The 22966-nt window shown below is 45.2% G+C and overlaps 1 protein-coding gene across 1 annotated transcript; it reads left to right on the forward strand.

Moving 5' to 3' along the window:
- Window positions 1-14515: 14515 nt before the first annotated feature.
- On the forward strand, window positions 14516-16120 carry LOC141980168 (olfactory receptor 52N2-like). Its single transcript, XM_074941601.1, has 2 exons — window positions 14516-15006; window positions 15679-16120. Exons 1-2 carry the CDS (start codon window positions 14516-14518, stop codon window positions 16118-16120), a joined length of 933 nt encoding a protein of 310 aa, XP_074797702.1.
- The last annotated feature ends 6846 nt before the right edge of the window (window positions 16121-22966 follow it).

Genomic DNA, 22966 nt, shown 5'->3' on the forward strand with positions numbered 1-22966 from the left:
TCTGGACTTTGTAACCAACCTACAAAACACCCTCCGAACCTCTTTAGCCCTTGCTAAAGAAAACTTACAGGATGCTCAAAAAGAGCAAAAAGCCTGGTATGATAAACATGCCAAAGAGCGGTCCTTCAATGTAGGGACCAGGTCATGGTCTTAAATGTGCTCCAGGCCCATAAAATGGAAACATCATGGAAAGGGCCATTCACGGTCGAAGAGCGCCTGGGAGCTGTTAATTATCTCCTAGCATTCCCCACCTCCAACCGAAAGCCTAAAGTGTACCATATTAATCCTCTAAAGCCCTTTTATTCCAGAGAATTAAAGATTTCTCAGTTTACAGCCCAGGGAGGAGATGATGCTGAGTGGCCTGAAGGGGTCTATTATGAAGGGAGAAGTGCTGGTGACGTGGAAGAGGTAAACCTCTCCATGACCCTTGGGTGTATGCAGCGACAGCAGATCAAGGAGCTGTGCACTAGCTACGCTCCGATGTTCTCAGCCACCCCAGTACTGACCGAACAGGCATACCACTCCATTGACTTAAGTAATGCTCACTCAATGAAAGTCCAACCCTACCGGGTGTCTCCTCAAGCTAAAACTGCTATAGAATGGGAGATCCAGGATATGCTACAGGTGGGGGTAATCTGCCCCTCTGGCAGTGCATGGGCATCTCCAGTGGTTCTAGTACCCAAACCAGATGGGGAGATACGTTTTTGCATGGACTACCATAAGCTAAATGCTGTAACTCGCCCAGACATCTATCCAATGCCACGCACAGATGAAGTATTGGAGAAACTGGAATGGGCCCAGTTCATCTCTACCTTGGACTTAACCAACGGGTACTGGCAGGTACCGCTCGATGAATCTGCCAAGGAAAGGTCAGCCTTCACCACACATCTCGGGCTGTAGGAATTTAATGTGCTCCCTTTTGGGCTGCAGAATGCACCCGCCACCTTCCAAAGACTTGTAGATGGTCTCCTAGCAGGATTGGGAGATTATGCAGTCGCCTACCTTGACGATGTGGCCATATTTTCAGATTCCTGGGCAGAACATCTGGAACATCTACAAAAAGTCTTCGAGTGCAAAAGGGAGTCGGGACTAACTGTTAAGGCTAAGAAGTGTCAAATAGGCTGAAACAGAGTGACACCAAGGTACCATCAACCCCCTACAGGCCAAAGTGGATGATATCCAAAAGTGGCCTGTCCCAAAGTCAAAGAAACAGGTCCAATCCTTCTTCGGCTTGGCCGGATATTACAGGCAATTTGTACAGCAATACAGCCAAATCGCCGTGCCACTGACAGACCTAACCAAAAAGAAAGAGCCAAATGCCGTTCAGTGGACCGAAGAGTGCCGGAAGGCCTTTCACCAGGTTAAAGCGACATTCATGTCTGACCCTCTGCTAAGGGCCCCAGACTTTCACAAACCGTTCCTAGTAACAACAGATGTGTCTGAGGGTGGTGTGGGAGTAGTCTTAATGCAGGAAGGACTGGATCAAGAATTCCATCCTGTAGTGTTTCTCAGCAAGAAGCTGTCTGAGCGGAAAGCAACTGGTCAGTCAGTGAAAAAGAATGTTACGCCATTGTCCACGCTCTGGAAAAGCTACGCCCATATGTTTGGGGAGGGTGTTTCCATCTGCCAACCGACCATGCTGTGCTACAGTGGCTTCATACCACCACGGGAAATAACAAAAAACTTATTCGGTGGAGTTTAGCTCTTCAAGATTTTGATTTCAACATCCAAGACATCTCAGGAGCTTCTAACAAAGTGGCTGATGCACTCTCCCGTGAAAGTTTCCCAGAATCAACTGGTTAAAATCGTCCTTGAGATGTGGAAAATATTGCTAGTCTTTATATACTCGGTAGTATATTTAGAGGTGCATGTGTCTTATTAATTCTGTTTTCTCCTAGAGCTCCATGAAGAAATCATAGCCAGTATTTCACCCTACCTGTGATTTGGGGAGTGTGTCATAAATATAAAGGGAAGGGTACCCACCTTTTTGTATGCAGAACTGTAAAATCCCTCCTGGCCAGAGGCAAAACTCCTTCACCTGTAAAGGGTTAAGAAGCTAAGATAACCTCGCTGGCACCTGACCAAAATGACGAATGAGGAGACAAGATACTTTCAAATCTGGAGCGGGGAGAAACAAAGGCTCTCTCTGTTTGTGTGATTCTTTTGCTGGGAACAGAAGAGGAATGGAGTCTTAAAACTTAGTAAGTAATCTAGCTAGATATGTGTTAGATTCTGTTTGTTTACATGGCTGAGAAAATAAGCTGTGCTGAATGGAATGGATATTCCTGTTTTTGTGTCTTTTTGTAACTTAAGGTTTTGCCTGGCGGGATTCTCTATGTTTTGAATCTGATTACCCTGTAAGGTATTTACCATCCTGATTTTACAGAGATGGTTCTTTTACTTTTTCTTTAATTAAAATTCTTCTTTTAAGATCCTGATTGCTTTTTCATTGTTCTTAAGATCCAAGGGCTTGGGTGCGTTCACCTATGCAAGCTGGTGCGGATTTTTATCAAGCCTTCCCCAGGAAAAGGGGTGTAGGGCTTGAGGGGATATTTTGGAGGGTAGACATCTCCAAGTGGTCTCTTTCCCTGTTCTTTGTTTAACACGCTTGCTGGTGGCAGCATAGAGTTCAAGGACAAGGCAAAGTTTGTATGTTGAGGAAGCTTTTAACCTAAGCTGGTAAGAATAAGCTTAGGGGGTCTTTCATGCAGGTCCCCACATCTATACCCTGGAGTTCAGAGTGGGGAAGGAACCTTGACACACGCAGTCTCAACTCTCAACTCTATTAGACTGGGCAACATCTGGATTAAGCATTTTTCTCACCCCACTGTATATTGCAGTCCTTAATATACAAGTTTGTTCTTTAAACCCTCAGTCCATGTGGTTTGGGGGGCACAAGTCCAGGCATGTCTGGGGGGCATTGCTGAGTCTCTCCAATTAAGTTTGCCCAATTCCCTTAGTGGGGCCTCATGCACGTGAGTCATTGCATTGGAGCTCCCTTGCTGGACAAGGGCCCTTGATGGGTTGTTTGACACCCTGCCCCTCTATTGGTCACTTTCCTTGCTGTTGCCTCTGGGGAGCTAATATCTGGCTGATTCCCCAACTTGCAGCATGTTTTAGTGACCGCCATACAACACCATTCTCATAACTCTATATACATTAATTATGCACATGTATGGACAGAGACATGACTTTCAGCAGATCATAACCTTTCCCCTGAGACATTACAAGGCATGCTTCATGTGTAAAATGACGTTTATATGAAAATGAGGTCTATGGAGTTTACAGTATGCTCCCCGATGATAGAGAATGTGTCACCTCACCCCTTAGTTTGCTGCAAGAGGTTAGTCACCGACTACCTCAATGGCAGTGTGTGTTATAGTTCTCTTGGTACCCAGCCATCAAGGCCATGAGGTGGCGTGCCTCAGTTTCCCTATTGGGACACTGCAAACCAGGTTTCTCTGCTGTGATCTGATTTAATTCTGTTTACAGTTATTATCTATGAACTAGACTTACTATAAGGTTGAACATCAGTCATAAAATTCTTATCCCAAAACTTTACATTAATACCAATTTTTTTAAAATCACAGATGGGTGTTTACAAGTATCTTTACGCTACCACGCCCTCTGTTCAGATACTGTAGTTTGAGGTTAGTTTGTTCATTACCCATGGAGTCCTTTGACTCTCTCCCAAGTAAGCAGTCAATGGCTTGTCTTTCCTTCCAGTGTTCCCTTATGTGTGGGCTCTGAATTTAATCGTGTTTCTGGAATTTTGGTGCCTCAGGGTCTGGCCAGATAGTTTTTCAGGGGGATCCTGCACATTGTCTGGCCCTTTGCCCCCTTTCCCTAGAGGACGGTGATCTGAGCTCTGCGGGCTAGGTGTGTTTACCCTTTGATCAGATGCACCGTTTTCCCACCAGCTTTCCCACAACTGCTTTCAGTGTCTCACCAGCCTGTGGGAAGACACCCCCTTCTCTGTCAGTTGGGCCATTTGTATTCTCACAAACTACCACCTGGCAACTTCCTGGTCTCAATTCCTCCGTTATCACAGGCACTGGAGCTGCATCTAGATGTAAAGAGACACAGATACTTTCCAAAAAAAGTATCAGAAATAGCTTCCTGAAAAACTGAGACCTGGATTGTGGTACCCTCTGCCACCCCCTTCTCTGTCCCTATGAAGTCAGCTGTCTGACTGTTCCCGTCCAGGACGTCAGTTACACAGTTCCCTCTCAAAACCTGGGTCACCAGCTGTCAGGGTTCCCTCCCCACTCTGAGCTCTGGGGCAGAGATGTGGGGCCCTGCATGAAACACTCCCTAAGCTTATTTCTACCAGCATAGGTGAAAAATTCCCAAGGCACAAATCATTTCCTTGTCCTTGGACAGTATTGCTGCCACTACCAAGTGATTTAGTCACAAATCGAGGAAAAAGGGCCACTTGGAGTCCTTCTTTCCCCAAAATATTCCCCGGAAACCCCTTCACCCCCTTTCCTGGGAGGCTTGAGAATACTGTACTAACCAATTGGTTAGAAAGTGAGCACAGAGCAAACCCCTGGCTTTTTAGGACCCTGAAAATCAATCAGGTTCTTAAAAGAAGAACTTTATTATTATTTTGTTTAAAAAAGTAAAAGAATCACAGCTAGAGAATCAGGATGGAAGGTAACTTTACAGAGTATATTAAAAAAAAAAAATAAAACACAGAGGATTCCCGTCTGGGCTCAGCTTGAAAGTTACAAAAAACCAGGAATAAAACACCCTCTTAGCATATGGAAAATTCACAAGCTAAAACAAAAGATAATCTAATGCATTTCCTTGTTTTGACTTACAATTTCTGTAATTTTAGATGTATCATTTCAGGTATCTTTTCAGGAGATGGTTTACCAGCTTGGTCTTTCTCTCTGTGTGTGTCCAGAGAGGGAACACACAAAGAGAGCACAAATAAAAATGCTTCCCCCCCACCCCAGATTTGAAAGTAACTTCTTTCCTTATTGGTCCATTTGGCCAAGTGCCAACCAGGTTATTGCAGGTTCTTAACCCCTTACAGGTAAAGGGATTCTGTACCTCTGGACAGGAGGGATTTTATCTTACCATATACATCAAGGTTGTTACCCTTCCCTTTATATTTATGACACAGGCTGAGTACCTGGGTTCACAGATGCTGATGCAGCCTTCCTTCCAGTGTCCTCAGCATCATACCCCAAGTGACTAGTGGGGAGACATTCCTGTACCCCCACTATTCCGTCCCCAGTTTCCTCCTCTGGGTCTCTTCCTAAGACACATTTCTGTGTGCTCCATAGGAGGTGTTCTTTCTTTTGTTCAGCTGCAAAACTCTGCCAGCTAACAACTGGGACAGTTTCCTTACTCACTGACAACACCTCCCCTGCTTCTGTGCCTGAGGGCATGTTGCCTAGTTTCAGCCCCTCCCATACTTGGAAGCACCCTGCTTCCCTGTGTTACAGAGTGACAGGCATCCTCACTCACCTCAGTGGTTTCTGAGATTCCCTGCCCCTTCTCTGGGCTCTCCTCTGGGACTCATTTCTCTATGCTCCCGAGAGTTTGTCTCTGGTTCAGCTGTGACCTGCTGGAAGCTAACAACCTGGACAGATCGCTCCCTGGCATTTATTACACCCCTATCCCTTCCTGATTGATGTTGCCTCCAGCTTGAGTGCTGGAGTTGGTCTCAACCACCCTCCCACCTGGAAACATGTGGCTTCCACCTACTGAAGAAGAATCAAGGAGACTCTCTCCCATTCTCTCAGCAGTTCCTGAGACCTTACCCTTTGCCTCAGGGGTCCCAGCATAAAACTCCCTCCTGCGACAGGCAAATACTTTAAGCTGAGCTACACAGAAAGAACATGACCAAGGAGCAGGTCAGCGAAGAGGTGTTCCATTACTCCACAGTCCAAACACTTTCCAGACCTTCCCACAACACATGGATTTTATTTAGTTGTATGAGGAATCTGCTTCCACCCACCCCCACAATCTCTGCCGTTTGGCCACGTCGCATACTGGCCTTTGGGACCACACTCTGCTTCATCAGAGAGATCCGGGCCCCTGTACCCCTCTGCCCCAAGTACTCCCTGCCATCCATTTGGGGAGCCTTGACCTGCTCCATATCTGGCTCTGCAGAGGCCAATCTCACAAAACCAATATGATAGGTTTTGATTCCTTGGGGAGTTTCTCTGATGAGGACAGGAGAACTAACATCAACTATTGGTTGTCTGCTTCCTCTTAGCACAGGGCATTTATTCCTCAGGTGATCAGTGGAATTACACTGACAGCACCCTTTGAGCTCTTCTGCTTTTACAGGAAATTTGGGATGAGGGTTAGAGGAATGTTTTTGGATAAGAGAATGTTTAGACTCCCATCCCCCTACTGTCAGCTAAAAAAGCTATCTCATCCACTGACTCTATCTTCGTCCACACACTCCACAGTCTATCTTTCTGCCATAGACACTGCTTTACTTATGCTGAGGAAATGCTCTTCAGCAACAAGTCCAAGCATTCCTTCAAAACTTGCCACATATTTACCCCTCACCCATTTTCCCAACAAATCTATGATCTTGTTTACATATTCCCCATTACTCGTCCCAATATCCCTCTTAAGATTCCTGAATTTAACTCTATATGTTTTAGGGGTAATCTGAAAACTTCGCAAAAAAGTATCTTTAAATTTACAGTAGTCTCTAAAGCATCTTCGCTAGGCATTCCATTGAACACATTTGGAGCTTTGCCAGTGAATTTTGCAATGGATCCGATGAAGTGAGCTGTAGCTCACAAAAGCTTATGCTCAAATAAATTGGTTAGTTTTTAAGGTGCCACAAGTACTCCTTTTCTTTTTGCAATCAGGGTAGGAGCTCTCTTACCATCAGGGATTTCATGTATCACACACAGCCTGTCGAAGGCAGTGAGATATTCAGCAATATCGTTCTCCTCACTGTCTGCAGGACATGCGTGTTCCCAGTTGTGGATTTTTGGAGTGATGGGAGTCACTTGGCTCAGGGGCCTCTGGTTCTGCTTCTCTATCAAGTCCAGTTGGTGTTTTCACTCTCTCTCTTTCTTTCTTCCTGCCCTGTTTCTCTCTCTGTCTCTCTTTTGCTCTTTTTCTTCCATAGCCCTGCTGTGTGCAGCCTCCTCCCTGGCTGCTTCTTCCTCCATAGCCCTTTGGTGTGCAGCCTCCTCTTCTTTGAGCCTCATTTGAAACTCGCGGTGATTTCCCTTCTCTGCTGCTTCCAGTTTTGCCAGCTCTAGTTTTGTAGACTCCCTCACTGGTAGTCATTTTTCTGCTTTCTTGTGCTTATTTCCCTCACCCAAAATAAACAAACAGAAAATATCGTAAGTGTGACCGCCTCCTGACTGTTCTTAGCCACTGCACTTAAGACTCACTTAAAATCACAAATATCAGTGCTTAAAGTGTGAACTTCACTTGGAGTAACAAGCTGCATGTATTTCAGGTTTCAGAGTAGCAGCCGTATTTGTCTGTATCCGCAAAAAGAACAGGAGTACTTGTGGCACCTTAGAGACTAACACATTTATTTGAGCATAAACTTTTCTGGGCTACAGCCCACTTCAGTGGATGCACAGAATGGCACGTATAGTAGGAAGATACATATATATATATACATACAGAGAACGTGAGTCAACAGTGTGCCCTTGTTGCCAAGAAGGCCAAAGGAATTTTGGGATGTATAAGTGGGGGCATTGCCAGAGATCGAGGGACGTGATCATTCCTCTCTATTCGACATTGGGGAGGCCTCATCTGGAGTACTGTCTCCAGTTTTGGGCCCCACACTACAAGAAGGATGTGGAAAAATTAGAAAGAGTCCAGGAGGGCAAGAAAAATGATTAGGGGACTGGAAGACATGAGTTATGAGGAGAGGCTGAGGGAACTGGGATTGTTTAGTCTGTGGAAAAGAAGAAGGAGGGGAGATTTGATAGCTGCTTTCAACTACCTGAAAGGGGGTTCCAAAGAGGATGGATCTAGACTGATCTCAGTGGCAGCAGATGACAGAACGAGGAGTAATGGTCTCAAGTTGCAGTGGGGGAGGTTTAGGTTGGATATTAGGAAAACCTTTTTCACTAGGAGGGTGGTGAAACACTGGAATGCGTTACCTAGGGAGGTGGTGGAATCTCCTTCCTTAGATATTTTTAAGGTCAGGCTTGACAAAGCCCTGGCTGGGCTGATGTAGTTGGGGCTTGGTCCTGCTTTGAGCAGGGGGTTGGACTAGATGACCTCCTGAGGTCCCTTCCAACCCTGATATTCTAGGATTCTATGAAAAGCTGCACATACACCCTTTTCTCTGCGCTACTGTGACGTTCCCCTCGTGTTATCTGGACCGTGTTATCTGCTAGGTCACTTTCCTTTCTCTTGCCTCAGGGGAGCTAATATCTGGCTGATTCCCCCAATTATAGCATGTTTTAGTGACCACCGTACAACACAATTCTCGTAACTTCATATGCATTAATGATCACCAATATGGATAGAGACATGACTTTCAGGAGATCATAACCTTTTCCCTGATACTTTACAAGGTATGCTCTATATGTAAGATCAGGATTATATGAAAATGAGGAAAATGGGGGTTACAGTAGGCTCCCCCAAGGTATAGACTGTCACAGCACCCACAAATCCTTAATGCTACTTGTCTGTCACTGTACATCCCCTGCCTGACTCCACAGCCCTCAGCAGTGCCCACTTCTCTCCGTACACCCCATGCCTGCTCCCACAGCCTCCAGCACTGCCAGCCTGCCTGTGTACACCCTGCTCCCTGCCCCACAACCCCTGGTGCTGGTCACCTGTCCATGTAGGTCCCCCACATAGGGATACCTCTCACCCAGGACCAAAACCGGGTGCCAAACAACACTGTGACATCTCACAGAAATGGGACAAAGCTTTGATGTATTGCATCCAGTTACAAACCTATATACAACTTCCTGAGGCTGCTTTTCCATGCTGGCGATTGCTGACATTGCCATGAAACTGTAGTGGGCTTTCGCACAGGACGAAGGATGGTCTGGATGGGGGACGGTGCAGAGACAATCTGCTACAGTGTGGTCCACTTTACATTCCAGGCTGAGACACCTCCCGGACGCAGGAGGCCTCATGACGCCTCTTTGGGCTGTGCATTACGGAGGACGTCCGTTCCCCATTTTGCATAATTTCAGTACTCTGAGTCACTCTGATCTGGATACTGCATGTCACAGAATATCAGGGTTGGAAGGGACCTCAGGAGGTTATCTAGTCCACAGTGTCCCGCTGTCCCACCCGCAGCCCCCCACACACTGTGTGTTTCTGGACCTCCCCCGGGAACATTTGTAACACCATCTCTAAGCCAGAAACATGCTTTTAATTTTACTGACTTTTCTGCTTCACATCCTCTCCAGAAACAGAGATGCAGGGGCTCAGAGAGAGCAGACCCCTCTCCCCCCTTGACAAAAATGTTATCCTAATTGTTTTGAAGGTTTAAGCCTGTGAGATTGAGATATCAGCAACTTTCCTGTCAGTTCTTCTTGGGTCCTAAGAAGCTCATGAGTCCTTAGAGGCCACAGGAGATCTCCACATGAAGTCACTGGAGACTCAGTGGCGATTTAATTCAGAGCATTTACTTAAGTCGCTACATGTGGATTATGGGGGAACTCCTGGATCCATTGGGAATTTGGCCTTTGATCTCAAAGGGGACCAGATTCACTCTGAGTGTTTAACTTTTGGCTCCCGGCTGTAGAAATCGGGGCTTTGGGTCCTGCTGCAGAAAGTGCGATTCTGTTAGGGTGCTGAAAGAGTCTGAAGGAAACCCCCAATTCATGGAGTGTTCTGAGACCGGGAATGAAAGTTGGGAATTTCAAAAAACCGGGGCACTGATTTTGCTCTCAGAGAGGCCAGTGTCAATCTGGAGTGACCCAGTGAAGACAGAATGTGAGAGCAGAATATAGCCAGTGTGTGGCCCATTCTTTTTGTGAACCCCCTGGTAACACAGATACCCACCTCAGAGCCTTTGGCTGCATTTCCTAACAGGGCAGTGATGTTGCTGAATTGGAAAACTTGAGGGAACCAGAGGAAAAACCACACAGCACAAAAAAAAGGAAGTTCCTGAGACAGATAGAAGGACACAGTAAGAGACAAGGAAGTGATCTTAAAAACAAATATTGTCTAAACTCTTTCCAATACATTTGTAGTTCCAATTTTACCAGGTAAATCTCTTGATGTTTCTGAGTATTAAACAATTCAAGTCACCCTGGTGGCCCTGGATCACTTCCTGAGCCCTCAGCACTAACCTTAATGCAGAAACAGGCAAGTGACTGCAATCCCGCTCAACAGAGAAAAGACATCTCCTTACGGGTACTGCAAGGCAGAGGCTTGAGAATCAGTGTGTGAATGTCACATGGCTGACACTTCACATGCTGCACAGCGACCTTTATGATCCCCCTGAACACTCCCCGTGAACTGTCAAGTTGGCCAGGACTCCCGTAGAATTCCCTGGACTCTGTGAGCAGCGGGAAAAGCAGAAAATAGACCCTAGAGATCTTCAGCCTGAGAGCCCCCCCGGGAGTGAAGAAATGATTTGCCAATAACAGGGGCTCAGATTCACAGAGCAAAATGCAGTTTGCAAACTGTTCAGTGCAGCAAATGATGATAGATTTCTTTCTTGTGTGTAGTGCAAGGCCACCTGCATTCTGTGGGAATGCTGCCACAAGATTGGGGCCAAAAACACATTTCACTTCATGGTAGCGTTGTACCTCTGCACACCGCCCATCCAGTTGTAATAGCCATTCCATTCGCCTCTGAAAAATCACTGCCACCCCGTCGCAGCCAAATTACATGATCCTGAATTGATGCAAGCTGAAATGTGTGTAAAAGGCTTTCTTCTCCCAGGATTCTGACATCAATGGTATTTGCCAGTGGCCCTTGGGAGGTGTTAACTTGTTTTATGTCTGACAGCTACCAACTGTTTTAATGGTTAATCTACTCTCTGCATCAGGGAGGCATCACATTTCACTTCTTTGTTGACCTTTCACAGATTGGTGCAGAAATGGGTTATGATATCCTGGGTCAGAGCTAGTCCAACAGGACTTCTCCACTGACTGCGTGATCCCTTCCTCTCTTCCCATCCTAAAATGACCCTGCTTCAGTGAGAACATGTTGGTACAGGAATCAAAGAACTGCTACATGTGGATCTCCTGTATGGGCTACTGTCCCTACCCCCATACTTGTGTCATAGGTGCCTTGAGGCCAAATTTGAGGTCCAGAGGTATAAGACGGATGGGTTGTCTTCCATTCATCCTCTCCAGGCCCTGTGATCACCAACACTAGAGCAGATGGTGCCACACAATGAAACAGAGATACCTGAGAGTTTAGCTAACCTCCTAAGTATAAACAGCAGACACCAGCTGATTTCTCGGTTTTGTTTCCAATTGTTGTTGAATGTTATTTACATAACTTCAGACGTTTCACTGGTGGAAAGAACCACTGATCTTTGCACCTCAGCTGCTTTAATCTCCCACCATATCCTGGACCCGCTCTCTGAACTCTCCTTCCCCATCCCAGGCTGCCTTGCTTCCAACAGCATGATGGTTGCCAGTGTCTTCTCCATACACCTCAGTCACCTGTGGATTCCACAACCTCCGAGCTGCCCCACGCTCCCCACAACTCTTCTTCTGCAGGGGGTGAGATGACTCCCATCAAACCTGCTCCCTTGGCAGGGAGGAGTGACACACTGGTCAGAAATCTCACACACAGGTGGCAAATGCCAAGGAACCTATGCTGCTTCTCTTGTTACACCGATACACAGTACATGGTGTTTCAAGGACTGCTGCTCAGAAACAACTCACAGGCTGAGAATTATGCACATTATATAATGAGAGCGGGCAACTCTGGGACATGTGAGGGCCTAGATGAATACAGCTGCCACATGCAGGAACCACTGGTAGCTGACAGAAACAGTGGGCCACTGTGAGACAGATGTTAAACCCAGGATGCTCTGGGACGATTTGCTAGCCAGCTCTGTTAGTTATGAATGGTGAGGGTTGTACATTCTTCCTTAGTGCAAAGATTTTATGGGGTGAAGTTATTATTTTTCTCACCTAAATCTTTTTTCAATACAACGCCTTATGTGATTTCTCGGGTTCATGAAATACACACCGAGTGTAACATTTCCAAGGCAGAGCACTCACCTGATAATTATGGTTAAATTCAACATAGTCATGAATAGAAAATTGTTCCAATGTTTAATTAACTTACACCATTTAAAATGTACACTTTATTTCCAATCAGAAATTCTTTAACTCCGATTTGTAGCCGTTGGATCGTGTTACACCTCTCAGAGTAGCAGCCATGTTAGTCTGTCTCCGCAAAAAGAAAAGGAGGACTTGCGGCACCTTAGAGACTAACAGATTTATTGGAGCATAAGCTTTCATGAGCTACAGCTCACTTCATCTCAAAAGCTTATTGCAAAAGCTTACACTCAAAGGAATTTGTTAGTCTCTAAGGTGTCACAAGTCCTCCTTTTCTTTTTGCTGTTACACCTCAGTATGCTAGCCTGAAAAGCCTATTATTCAATACTGGTCCCAGTGTATGTCCTTTCCTACAGTTATCAAGTCACCCCTTAACCATCTTGATTAAACTAAAAAGATTCAGATCTTTGAGTCTATCACTATAAGGCATGTTTTCTAATTTGTACTAATTCTTGTGACCCTTCTCTGCACACTCTTCGGTAGATAAACATCCAGTTTTAACTGGGGACACCACAACTAGACAGAGGATTCAAGAAGCAGCCACACCAGTGCCAAATACAAAGGTAAAATAACTACTCTAACTCTCCTTGAGATTCCAGTGGTTATCATCCAAGGATCACATTGGCTCTTTCGGCCACAGGGTCACACTGGAAATTCATGTTTAGCTGATTATTCCTTCTTACCAAAAAATACAGATTGCTCTGAATCAGTGACCTGTCTTCTTTATTATTTACAATCCCCCAAATTTTTCGTCATCTGCAAACGTCATTGAGATTCAGGCATGAGAACGGTTAGCAGCTGGGTTGCTGACACATGTTTCTTCTTACATTTGTCTGTTAGCATCTGTAACTTATGCCTCAGACAACCTGGGTGCCTGCAAGAAAGTGACTCACCAAAAGAAACAAGGGAGGTGTCAGGCTTCCCTCCCCTCTCTGTACTCTAAGGTACAGATGTGGGGACCATCATGAAAGCCCCCTTAGCTTATTCTTACCATTTTAGGTTAAAACCTGGTACGCTGCCAATACCAAGCGATTTAACCAAGAATCAGGGAAGAGCCCACTTGGAGACGTCTTTCCCCAAAATATCCCCCCAAGCCCTTACACCCCCTTTCCTGGGAGGCTTGAGAAGAAACAAGATGAGCACAAACCAGCCTTGATGTTTAAGACCCAAAAAACCCAATCGGATTCTTAAAAAACAGAATTTTATTAGAAGAACAAATACAGATAAGAGAACAACTCTGTAAGATCAGAATGGAAAATAATCTCACAGACACTCAGATTCAAAACATAGAGGAATTTTACAAGCCAAAACCTTATGTTACAAAAAGACACAAAAGCAGGAATATACATTTCCTCCAGCACAGCGAATTTCACAAGCCAAAACAAAGAAAACCTAATGCATTTTCTAGCTAGCTTACTTACTAACTTTACAGGATTTGGAGGGCTTGCATCCTTGATCTGTTCCCAGCAAAGGTATCACACAGACAGACCAAAGCCTTTTCTCCCTCTTCAGTTTTGAAAGTATCTTGTCCCCTCATTGGTCATTTTGGGTCAGGTGCCAGCCAGGTTACCTGAGCTTCTTAACCCTTTACAGGTAAAAGGACTTTGCCTCTGGCCAGGAGGGATTTTATAGCACTGTATGCAGAATGGTGCTTATTCTTCCCTTTATATTTATGACAGGAGGTAACAGAGCTGCAGACCTGTAGCCCTAAACACCAATAGCCTTGTGGCCTTCCTGCCCATTCTGTTGAGCACAAAGTCTCACTAAGCCCATGGCCTCAACTATCTCTTGTTGCAACGAGTTCCTCAGTTTAATTAGGCATTGAGTCAAGAGAGCACTCTTTTTTTATTGGTTTTGAATTTGCCATGTTTCACTTTAATTGAATGTCCTCTTGATCTTGTGTTAGGAGACATGGAGAACACATTCTCAATCTTCTCTCTATCAGGCAGTATTTTATAGATTTTCACATCTCCCCTCTGATTGATCTCCTTTGTAAGGTAACAATCCCAGTCTTTTTCATCTTCCATTATTCTGCCCATTCACCTGGCTTGGTTAGCTCTCTCTGAGGACTTCTCTGGACTTGACTAGGACCTAAATAATCTTGTGCCATCTGCATATGTTGCCACCTCACTCCTCAACACCCCCTTTCTAGATTGGTAATAAGTATAAAACATTTGCCATACAGTTTGTTATAAATTGTGTAAACCCCCCACCCCCCTCCCATCACCCACTTCCTGTCCCTCACAGGCACCTTGATCATTTCTGACCTTGATAGACACATGAAACACCTCATGGCAGTTTTCAACCTCACACACTTTGACGCTTCAGCATTCTTTCTAATGGGCATCCCTGACTTGGAAGCTGCTCACGTCTGGATTTCCATCCCTTTCTCTATTTTCTACATTATGGGCCTGCTGGGCAATTTCACGCTTCTCTATGTTATAGGCAAGGAGCAGACTCTGCACAAGCCGATGTACCTGCTGCTCTCCATGCTGGCACTCACAGAAATCGGCACATCTACTTCCGTCGTGCCAAAGACAATGTGTATATTTTGGTTCAATTTGAAAGGTATTACTGTGGGTGGCTGCCTCACCCAGATGTTCTTCATTCACGTGGCTTCTGTGACACATTCAGCCGTCCTCGTGACAATGGCCTTTGATCGCTGTGTCGCCATATGTAACCCTCTGAGATATGCCACAGTCATCACCAACGCACGAATAGCTAAGCTAGGGCTGGTAGGTTTGATAAGAGCTGTTCCCTTCATTCTTCCCATGCCCCTGCTGTTATGAATTACACCTGAGATGACACGCACAGAACTGCTGCGAATTATACGTGGTAGGACACGCACACAAATGCTACGAATTACACCTGGTAGGACACGCACACAACTGCTGCGAATTATACCTGATAGGTCACACACAGTTCAAATCTAGGCTGAGGCACATAAACAAAGTCCACAACTGCAGAGTTTCCAAAAGACACTAAGTTTATTACGCTCGAGCGTGCTGCCCCTCTGCTAGCCAGGAGGGGAAACTGAATACAGATTATACAAAGGTTATATACTTTTAAGCAAAGCATGTTGCCCTCGTGCATCGGAAACCTTGGCCAATAAACAAACCCTTTTCTTATCTACCACCTATCCCTGCTTGGTGCATTCCTCGTGCTATACCAGTATGTTAATTACACAGCATTGTCCTAAAGCCATGCATAAGTAACTTTTATTATCAGGATGGGAGGCCTCACATCAAAGGCCAAGAGATAGGGAGTTTGAGAATGACAAAAAACAGATCCTGGGAGTCAAGGCAGGCTGGAGACAAGAAGGAGGATTTTCACGGGGATTCAGTATCTAAGGATCACTCCTCCTGGTGTATGCTGTGCTTGCTTTTAGACCATGGTGGGCCCCAAACCAAAATGGAGTCACATGTGCTATCTTTTCCTTAACACTGCTCCTGAGGAGGCAGCAATTCTGTGCCAACCACATTATCCCACATACGTGCTGTGACCACATGCCTGTGGTGAAGATATCATGTGGTGACATTACAGTCAACAAAATGTACGGTTTGGTAATAGCATTTGTAATCATCATGTTAGACCTGACACTTTTTGCCCTGTCCTATGGTCTGTTTATCAGGGCTGTCCTCAGAGTATCCTCCAAGAAAGCCCACCAGAAATATTTCAGCACTTGCACAGACCACATCAGTGTGATGAAGATGTCATATCCTTCCTTCCTCTTCTCCACTGTGACATACCGGTTTGGTCAGGGAATTGATCCCCATCTTCATATCATCTTGACCAACCTATATTACCTCCTCCTCCCCATGTTCAATCTTATCATTTATGGGGCCAAAACCTTCGAGGTTCGTGAGAAATTGCGTAAGTACACTTGCAGAATATGATTGCCTGGTGCCACTGATTTTAAGCCTTCATGGCAAGAGGGTGAAAGTATATCTTGTTAATCAAGGGTGCTCTGTCCTACTTTGTCTGAGCTCAGCACTGTGGAAGTTCAAGTCTGAAAAGCTCCTCACACCTAACCTCTTATCACTGTCTCACCAAGTACTGATCTCTCTGCTGCTAAGTTCCCTCTCTCTCACCATCACCTGATCTCTTTCAGTGTCATCTATTAGCCCTCAGCCCCAGAAACCCTGTCACTTGATCTTTCCATGACTTTCAAACCAACAGAAGATACTGTAGTTTTCTGAAGCAAGGTGGCTTTCCATTATACCCTGTTTGAACCGGTATCTTGTTCAGTTTGACAAACTGAAGCCATGCTTTCTGATAGCCAAAGACAATAAAGTAAGTACAGTGCTGAAATATACCTGATTTTTTCTATGTCCAGTTCTTCTTGAAGCCTGGAGGATAAACTTAATGTTACGGTTGGAAAATGTTAATACAGGAAAGGTGCTGTAGGAATTGAGGGCATTCTACTCGAGCTTCTTGGTGAGAGTTTTGAAACTATGTGTTTCTCAGAACTGGAATATATTACTCTGAATTTGAGGGGAGTTTGTGAAACAGATGAAACAGAGATTGCCACTATATGTCCAGGTGATTGAATCGCTTGCCTTCCTGAGTCTTTCACAACCTAGATTGACTGATATCTCATTTTTGCACAGATACAATGATAAAAAATCTGTTGTGAAGAGTTTGCACCAATGAAAGAATGATTGCACTGGTTACTGCTGATATGTATGACCAGAAGCAGAAGCATCCTACTTCCAGGGAAGACACCGAGGAGGAAATGTTGCCGTTTAGGGACTAACAGTAACAAAATAATGCAACTCACAATATGGACATTGACTAGCATCATTGAATGCAATTAGAAATAAATAATATAATAATAAAAAAGGAGTACTTGTGGCACCTTAGAGACTAACCAATTTATTTGAGCGTAAGCTTTCGTGAGCTACAGCTCACTTCATCACGAAAGCTTCTGCTCAAATAAATTGGTTAGTCTCGAAGGTGTCACAAGTACTCCTTTTCTTTTGCGAATACAGACTAACACGGCTGTTACTCTGAAACCTAATATAATAATGTTATTGTTGTTTTTACACAACATAAGTTTCAGGCTCCCTTGGGGCAAGGCAATTTTTAACAACATAATTTGCTATTTTTTCTTTAAACACCTTCCACCTATCAACCAGAATTCAAGGACCAGTACTGGGGGTTTGATTTTGAATTTGATTGTCATCTCACAGATTTGTAGGTTATATGACAAAACTCCTTCTGGTGCTTGTAGCTTTCTTTTCTTTTCTTTTCTTTTCTTTTCTTTTCTTTTCTTTTCTAAATCAGATCTATGCAAGGTATCTAACAAAAGGTTTCTTTTGTTACTTGATGTATAGAGCAGTGCATTTATTAAAAAAACACCCCTTTGTTTCAAGAAAGAGATTGGGTTAGTTTTTAGGTTAGTTTTTAGGTTAGATTTAGGTTAGTTTTTAAGTGATTTGGGGCTATTAAAGCAGTAAAATCTGGCAAACCTGATGCAGTACCTCAAGCTGAGCTGGAGGCAGAGCAGCAGCAGCCATAAAAAGAAAGGTCCAGAGAAGGAGCCCTTAAGGCAGAACTGGGCTGAGGTCACAGACGCAGCACTCAGCCCTGTTGTATCCTTGGGGGCAGCAGTTTAGGAAGAAATCACTTGAGACACAGAGAGCTGTGAGCCGTGAAAGCAGCCATTTATTTTCCACACCCTGAACTAACCAAACCAGCCCAAACTGGCTGGGCTATCCCCATACCATCTAACTCAGTTGCCATAGCAACAACAAGGTGCTATTACCACGACAACCAAATACACAACATATTCCTACCCCCTTTATAAGAACATCTCCTAAATAAAACAAACACTAACCTAGAGAAGGAGGGTAGACTGCCTCCATTCCCGGCTAAACCCCAGGGATTATTTTGCCCCATAACCGTGGGTTCATCTTAGCTAAAGATCCAGCCATGTAAGTCTTGTCCCCTTGCTGATTTCAAAGCTTGTTTCATTGTCTGCACAAATCTTTCAGCTAATCCATTGGTGGATGGATGATATGGTGCTTTAGTGATGTGGTGTATCCCATTTGCCTTTATAAAATTTTGAAACTCCTGAGACGAACTGCTGTCCTTTGTCACTCGCAAGTTGTTCTGGCAGACCAAAATGACTAAAGAGTCCCCGTAGTTTTTGGATAGTACTCTCTGCAGTAGTGGACTGCATTCTAGAGACTTCTGGCCATTTAGAATGGGCATCTACCACCACTCAGGACATGCTTCCTTCAAGGGGGCCAGCAAAGTCAACATGAATACATTGACATGGATTTTCAGGCCTGTTCCTGGGTGTAGGGGCACCCACTGGGGGGCATTCCTGACACCCTGACATGACATACAAGCTCTTGCTTTCTCTTCAATAGCACTGTCCAATCCAGGCCACCAGAAATAGCTTTCTGCAATTTCCTTCATGTGCACTATTCCACAGTGACCAGAATGTAGCTGTTCTAACATCTGTGATCTCAGTGGTGGTGGGATAATGGCACGTCTCCCCCACAACAAACAACCAGATTGGATCGATAACTCCGTCCTCCTGGACGTGTAGGTAACAAGGTCCAGTGAGACCGGAGAGGTTCGTCGACATTTTCCACGCATCACCAGGTCCATAACTTGGAACAATACTGGGTCAACGCGAGTTGCATTCTTTATGTGAGAAGTAGTGATGGGTGTATTGTCTACGAGTTCAAAGTAGAAGACTTCCTTTTGGGCAGTATCTTGATGTTTGACTGGCAAAGGCAACCTTGAGAGACCATCTGCATTGCCGGGCAGAGTGGATTTCCGATATTTGATTTCTTATGTGTGCGCTGAAAGTAACAATGCCCAACGTTGCATACGGCTAGCAGCTAATGGGGGAATGCCTGGGTAGGGTCCAAAAATTGACTTCAGAGGACGATCGTCTGTAAGAAGAGTAAACTTCCGCCCAAACAGGTACTGATGAAACTTCTGAATTCCAGGAATGATTCTCAATGCCTCACATTCGATTTGGTCATAGTTAGTTTCTCCTTTGCTTAGAGTGCGTGAAGCAAAAGCAATCAGTCTCTCTGCTCCCGAAGTTATAATGTGTGACACGACTGCACCCACTCCACAAGGGGAGGCATCGCAGGCCAATTATAGGGGTAAGGATGGACCAAAGTGCGTTAGAAATCCAGAATTTAGCAATGCATCTTTAGCTTTGTTAAATGCAACATTACAGGCTTCAGTCCACTTCCAGGACTTGTTCTGCCCAAGGAGTTCGTGAAGTGGTTTTAGCAGTGTGGCTAACTGTGAGATGAACTTTCCATAATAGTTCAATAGTCTTAGAAACGAGCACAGCTGGCTAACATTTTGAGGTGGGGAAGCCTCCACAATAGCCTTAACTTTTGCAGGGGCCTTATGAAGACCCGCAGCATCAATGATGTGTCCCAAATATTCAGCAGAGGGCTGGAAGAATTCACACTTGTCTTTGTGGACTCGTAGACCATACTCTTCCACTCTTTGTAGGGTAGCCTCTAAATTCTTTAAGTGATCCTCTTCATTCCTTCCAGTGACCAGGATGTCATCCAGATAGCACTGAACTCCTGGCAAGCCACACAAGATCTGGTCCAGAGCCCTGTGGAACAGGGTGGGAGCAGACGTTAAGGGTAGGCGACAGTATCGATAAAGCCCCCTTATGAGTCATAATAGTCAACAGCTCTTGGGACTTTTCATTGATATGCATCTGTAAATATGCTTGACTCAGATCAATCTTACTGAAGTTTTGTCCCCCAGCCAGGCCCGCGAAGAGGTCATCGATGCGGGGAAGCGGGTATTGCTCTGCACACAACACTGTGTTGACAGTGACCTTAAAATCACCACAAATCCGGGGGGAGCCATCTTTCTTCATGATTGGAATGATAGGAGTGACCCATGGACTATGGGTAACTGGTATTAGGACTCCATTGGTGACCAGGCACTCCAAGTCCGCTTCAACTTTTGGCCTGATGGCATATGGCACAGTTCAGGCTTTCAGATATTTTGGTTGACTGTCAGGTTTCATGTTCAGTGTGACAGTGTCATACTTCCCAGATCCTCTCCAAAAACAGCAGCATGTTTCCTTAGTATAGCGGTCGGACCGGTTTCTTCTTTAGTCATTCGGTGCACTTCTGCCCAGTTCAGCTGAATCTTCCCAAGCCAGGACCTACCCATTAATCCTGGGTAATTACCTCTCATCACAAACAGTGGCAATTCAGCAGCCTGTCCTTTGAGCTCCACCTTAACATTAATAGTGCCCAACATGGGCACAGCTTCTCCCGTATACGTCTTCAGAACAGCTTTTGTTGCCTTAAACGGAAGATGCTGTAGCTTTTCTTTATACACAGTCTCAGAGACCAGTGAGACGGCTGCACCGGTGTCATAATCCTTGCGTATAGGTTTGCCATCCAACAACGGGGTTACCCAGTATTCATGTGAGCCCACTGCCAAAGACAAAACGTGGAGTGGCTCTTCTTCTTGCAATGAGGTGTCACCTTGGTCATCCTGGGTCTGCTCTAGGGTATACGGGTTCCCCTTTTTGGTCTGCCAGACCACAGGCCCCTTTTTCTTTTGTTTACAGGCACACTCAAAGTGTCCCTTTTTGCCACAGTGTCGACACACCAGGTCCTTACACCAGCTTTGTGATGCCTTGTGACCCGGCTTACCACAGTGGCAACATTCCTGACTCTGCACAGTTTTGTGGGTAGGTTCTTATGACACTTTATGCACCGTAGTGGATGCACCGATGGATTGCGCCTCCTTTGTAGCCAGTTCCATGGAGACGGCAATATCCACAGCCTTCGGTAAGGGAAGCTGAGCCTCTGTCAATAGGCTCTTCCATATAGCTTCACTCTGCAAGCCACACAGTAACCTGTCACGCAGGGCGTCATTTAACATCTCCTTAAATTCACAGTGTTCTGCTAGCCTTTTTAAAGTTGCTACAAATTGTACAACTGTTTCCTCTTCTTTTTGGCCTCTTTTGTGGAACCTCTATCCTTCAGCAATTACCAGTGGTTTGGAGGAAAAATGGGACCCCAAGATTTCCGCAATGTCAGTGTAAGATTTGGTCTCAGGCTTAACAGGGTGTAGTAAGCTGCGTAGCAGGGAGTAGGTTTTAGCTCCCACAACACTTAAGAACATTGGCACCTTCTTCTCTGCTGTAATGTCATTTGCAAGAACAAAAAGATCAAAATGCTCAGTTTACACAGGGCACTGCACTACATTCTCCTCAAAAGGTTCCAGTGGCCCTGTAAGTGTAGCCATGGTTTTAGTTTAGTTTAGTTTAGGCACAGTCAGTGCAAACAAGCCAGTTCTCACCCCCTTCCAACAGCTGGAAGATTTTGGTAGGTTTTTTTGTTTGTTTGTTTGTTTGTTTGTTTGCCTTGACTTCTACTTCCTTCTGTGGCTGGGGCAGCACAGGGATCCCATTCTTGTCGCCACTTTGTTGTATCCTTGGGGGCAGCAGTTTAGGAAGAAATCACTTGAGACACAGAGAGATGTGAGCCATGAAAGCAGCCACGTATTTTTCACACACTGAACTAACCAAACCAGCCCAAACTGGCTGGGCTATCCCCTAATAAGCTAACTCAGTTGCCATAGCAAACAACAAGGAGCTATTAGCATGACAACCAAACACACAATAAGCCAGAAGAGTGGAAGGCAGCAGTGCTGAGGCAGAGCTGGGGAGCTGCAGCTGGAGCAGACCAGAACCAGGAGCTGGATCCGCACAAACCTGCTGCACCAACGAGGAGCCACGGCTGAGCTACAGTAGGGAGCTGCAGGGACAGAGCCAGGACAGTGGATGCCGGCAACTAGTAACAAGGTAGCCGATCACAATGAGCGGCTCAGGAGAGCAAGTTGGGGCCATGGACAGAGGGCCTAGCACAGGGAGATGTCACCAGACCGGAGGGCCTTGAAGACTGGACTCAGGAGAGAGGACGTCAATCTGATGTAGGGCCAGATGCTGGGGAGAAGGGTCCTGCCACCTAGAGCCTGAGGGTGTGTGGCCACTGCAAAAGCCACTGTCTGACTTGGCAGTATCACCACAGCACAACTAGAGGCTGGCAGGGGGCCTGGGATGTGTGATGAACACAAAGAGAACATTTCTTAGGTCCCAGGGATAGCTGTTTGTCAGCACGGGGTTCCTTGTTTCCTTGAACTTTCCCATTTATTCTTAATTTTCTTTCCGGTTTCAGAGTAGTAGCCATTTTAGTCTGTACTCGCAAAAAGAATAGGAGGATTTGTGGCACCTTAGAGACTAACCAATTTATTTGACCATAAGCTTTTGTGAGCTACAGCTCACTTCATTGGATGCATTTAGTGGAAAATACAGTGAGGAAATTTATATACACACAGAACATGAAGAAAAAAAAAAACCCAAACCTGTAAGGAGAGTGATCACTTAAGATGAGCTATTACCAGCAGGAGAGCAGGGCGGAGGGGGAGGGGGATTTGTGTCCATTTATTCTTTTACGTAGGGACTGTGCAGGCATATCACATTGGTAGATGTGTAGATGTCCACACTATCAGAGGCTCGTTCACCTGCACATCCACCAATGTGATATATGCCATCATGTGCCAGCAATACCCCTCTGCCATGTACATTGGCCAAACTGGAAAGTCTCTAAAAGAATAAATGGACACAAATCAGATGTCAAGAATTATAACATTCATAAACCAGTCAGAGAACACTTCAATCTCTCTGGTCATGCGATTACAGACGTGAAAGTTGCTATATT

This window comes from Natator depressus, chromosome 1 (genome assembly GCF_965152275.1).
Source record: "Natator depressus isolate rNatDep1 chromosome 1, rNatDep2.hap1, whole genome shotgun sequence".
In the NCBI taxonomy this organism is placed as follows: domain Eukaryota; kingdom Metazoa; phylum Chordata; order Testudines; family Cheloniidae; genus Natator; species Natator depressus.

What these genes read in the sequence shown, in the direction of transcription:
- LOC141980168 (XM_074941601.1), top strand. Translation starts at nt 14,516, where the DNA reads ATGGCAGTTTTCAACCTCACACACTTTGACGCTTCAGCATTCTTTCTA. An exon ending in ATTCTTCCCATGCCCCTGCT is followed by an intron (nt 15,007 to 15,678) that starts GTTATGAATTAC and finishes ACTGCTCCTGAG; the next exon opens with GAGGCAGCAATTCTGTGCCA.